The 1,044-nt window shown below is 57.8% G+C and overlaps 1 protein-coding gene across 1 annotated transcript in view; it reads left to right on the top strand.

The window, feature by feature from the left end:
- LOC108802199 (myocyte-specific enhancer factor 2D homolog) overlaps nt 1–1,044 on the top strand; it is a 37,267-nt gene that overhangs the window by 13,985 nt on the left and 22,238 nt on the right. Inside the window, 1 exon segment of the mRNA XM_018574066.1 lies at nt 282–581. Coding sequence (XP_018429568.1) covers nt 282–581 — 300 coding nt within the window.

Here is a 1,044-nt window from a genome sequence, read left to right as displayed (position 1 = left end):
ATAGGTGCGGTCCGTACAAGGTCCCCTTTAAAATTGGGGGGGGGGGGCCACCACTGGGAACCGTGAATCAAACGTTCGGTTCCCCCCTCCGCAGCTCGTTATCAACCGCGGGAACGTTCGGCGGAGCCGAGTGTTAATTGGTGAACGTGTTAACGTTCGGCGAACGCGCGCCCGCGGCGGTTGTCATGCGAACGCCTCGCACTTTTCAACCGCTGCTTTTGTTTTCAGTCGCTGACGATTCCCGAGAAATGTCTCTCAATATATCCCCAAAAACCCGCGAGCCGTTCCAGCGTTCTCTTGTATGTATGTATGTATGTCGCACACGTATGATGCACCTGTTGTGATCTCACGGCTCTGTTGTGTTCAGTCTGCAGTTCCAGCCCCCAACTTCGCCATGCCGGTGACGGTGCCGGTGAGCAATCAGAACGCACTGCAGTTCAGCAACCAGGCCGGCTCTCTGGTCACGCAGTCCCTGATGACGGCATCGCTCACAGACCCGCGACTCCTGTCTCCACAGCCGTCCAATATGCAGAGGAACACGGTATCTCCGGGGCTACCTCAGAGGCCAGCGAGCGCAGGTAAGGACCAGCCCGAGCCCCTCCCCCACCCGGGACCTAGCCTAGGGGTCACTGCTATCGGAAGTGCCAAAATTGGGAACACTGCGGTCCGTTCCAAGCTGAAGCCAGAGATGGGAGCCAGTTCACTTGCCTGAGGGTTTACGATTCTGCCCAGCCGGTCCTCAGATTTACACCCGGTGACCTGACTGATCTCTAGTGCAGTTATGCAATAACGATAGGTCACCTCCCCTCCCCCCAGCCTATAACTGGATGCTTAAAGGAGCAGCGGAAGACCAACAAGCTCATCTCTTGTCTGGAGCACCTCGAGTTTCAGGGCTCACTGGCCGCTCTGAAGATCTGTGAAGCCACGCATCATTATTGGTGCCGGGCAGTGGCGTAACAATCGCCATAGCGACCCAGGCGGCCAGATGCCGAGCGGGCCGCCTGGGTCGCTACGGCATCCTCTTCTGGCGGCTGAAGAAGAACA

The sequence above is a fragment of the Nanorana parkeri genome, unplaced genomic scaffold (genome assembly GCF_000935625.1).
Source record: "Nanorana parkeri isolate BGI_ZX_2015 unplaced genomic scaffold, ASM93562v1 scaffold2710, whole genome shotgun sequence".
Classification (NCBI taxonomy): Eukaryota; Metazoa; Chordata; class Amphibia; order Anura; family Dicroglossidae; genus Nanorana; species Nanorana parkeri.
The sequence above is the reverse complement of the archived record's forward strand: the minus strand, read 5'-3'. Positions and strand labels throughout refer to the sequence as shown.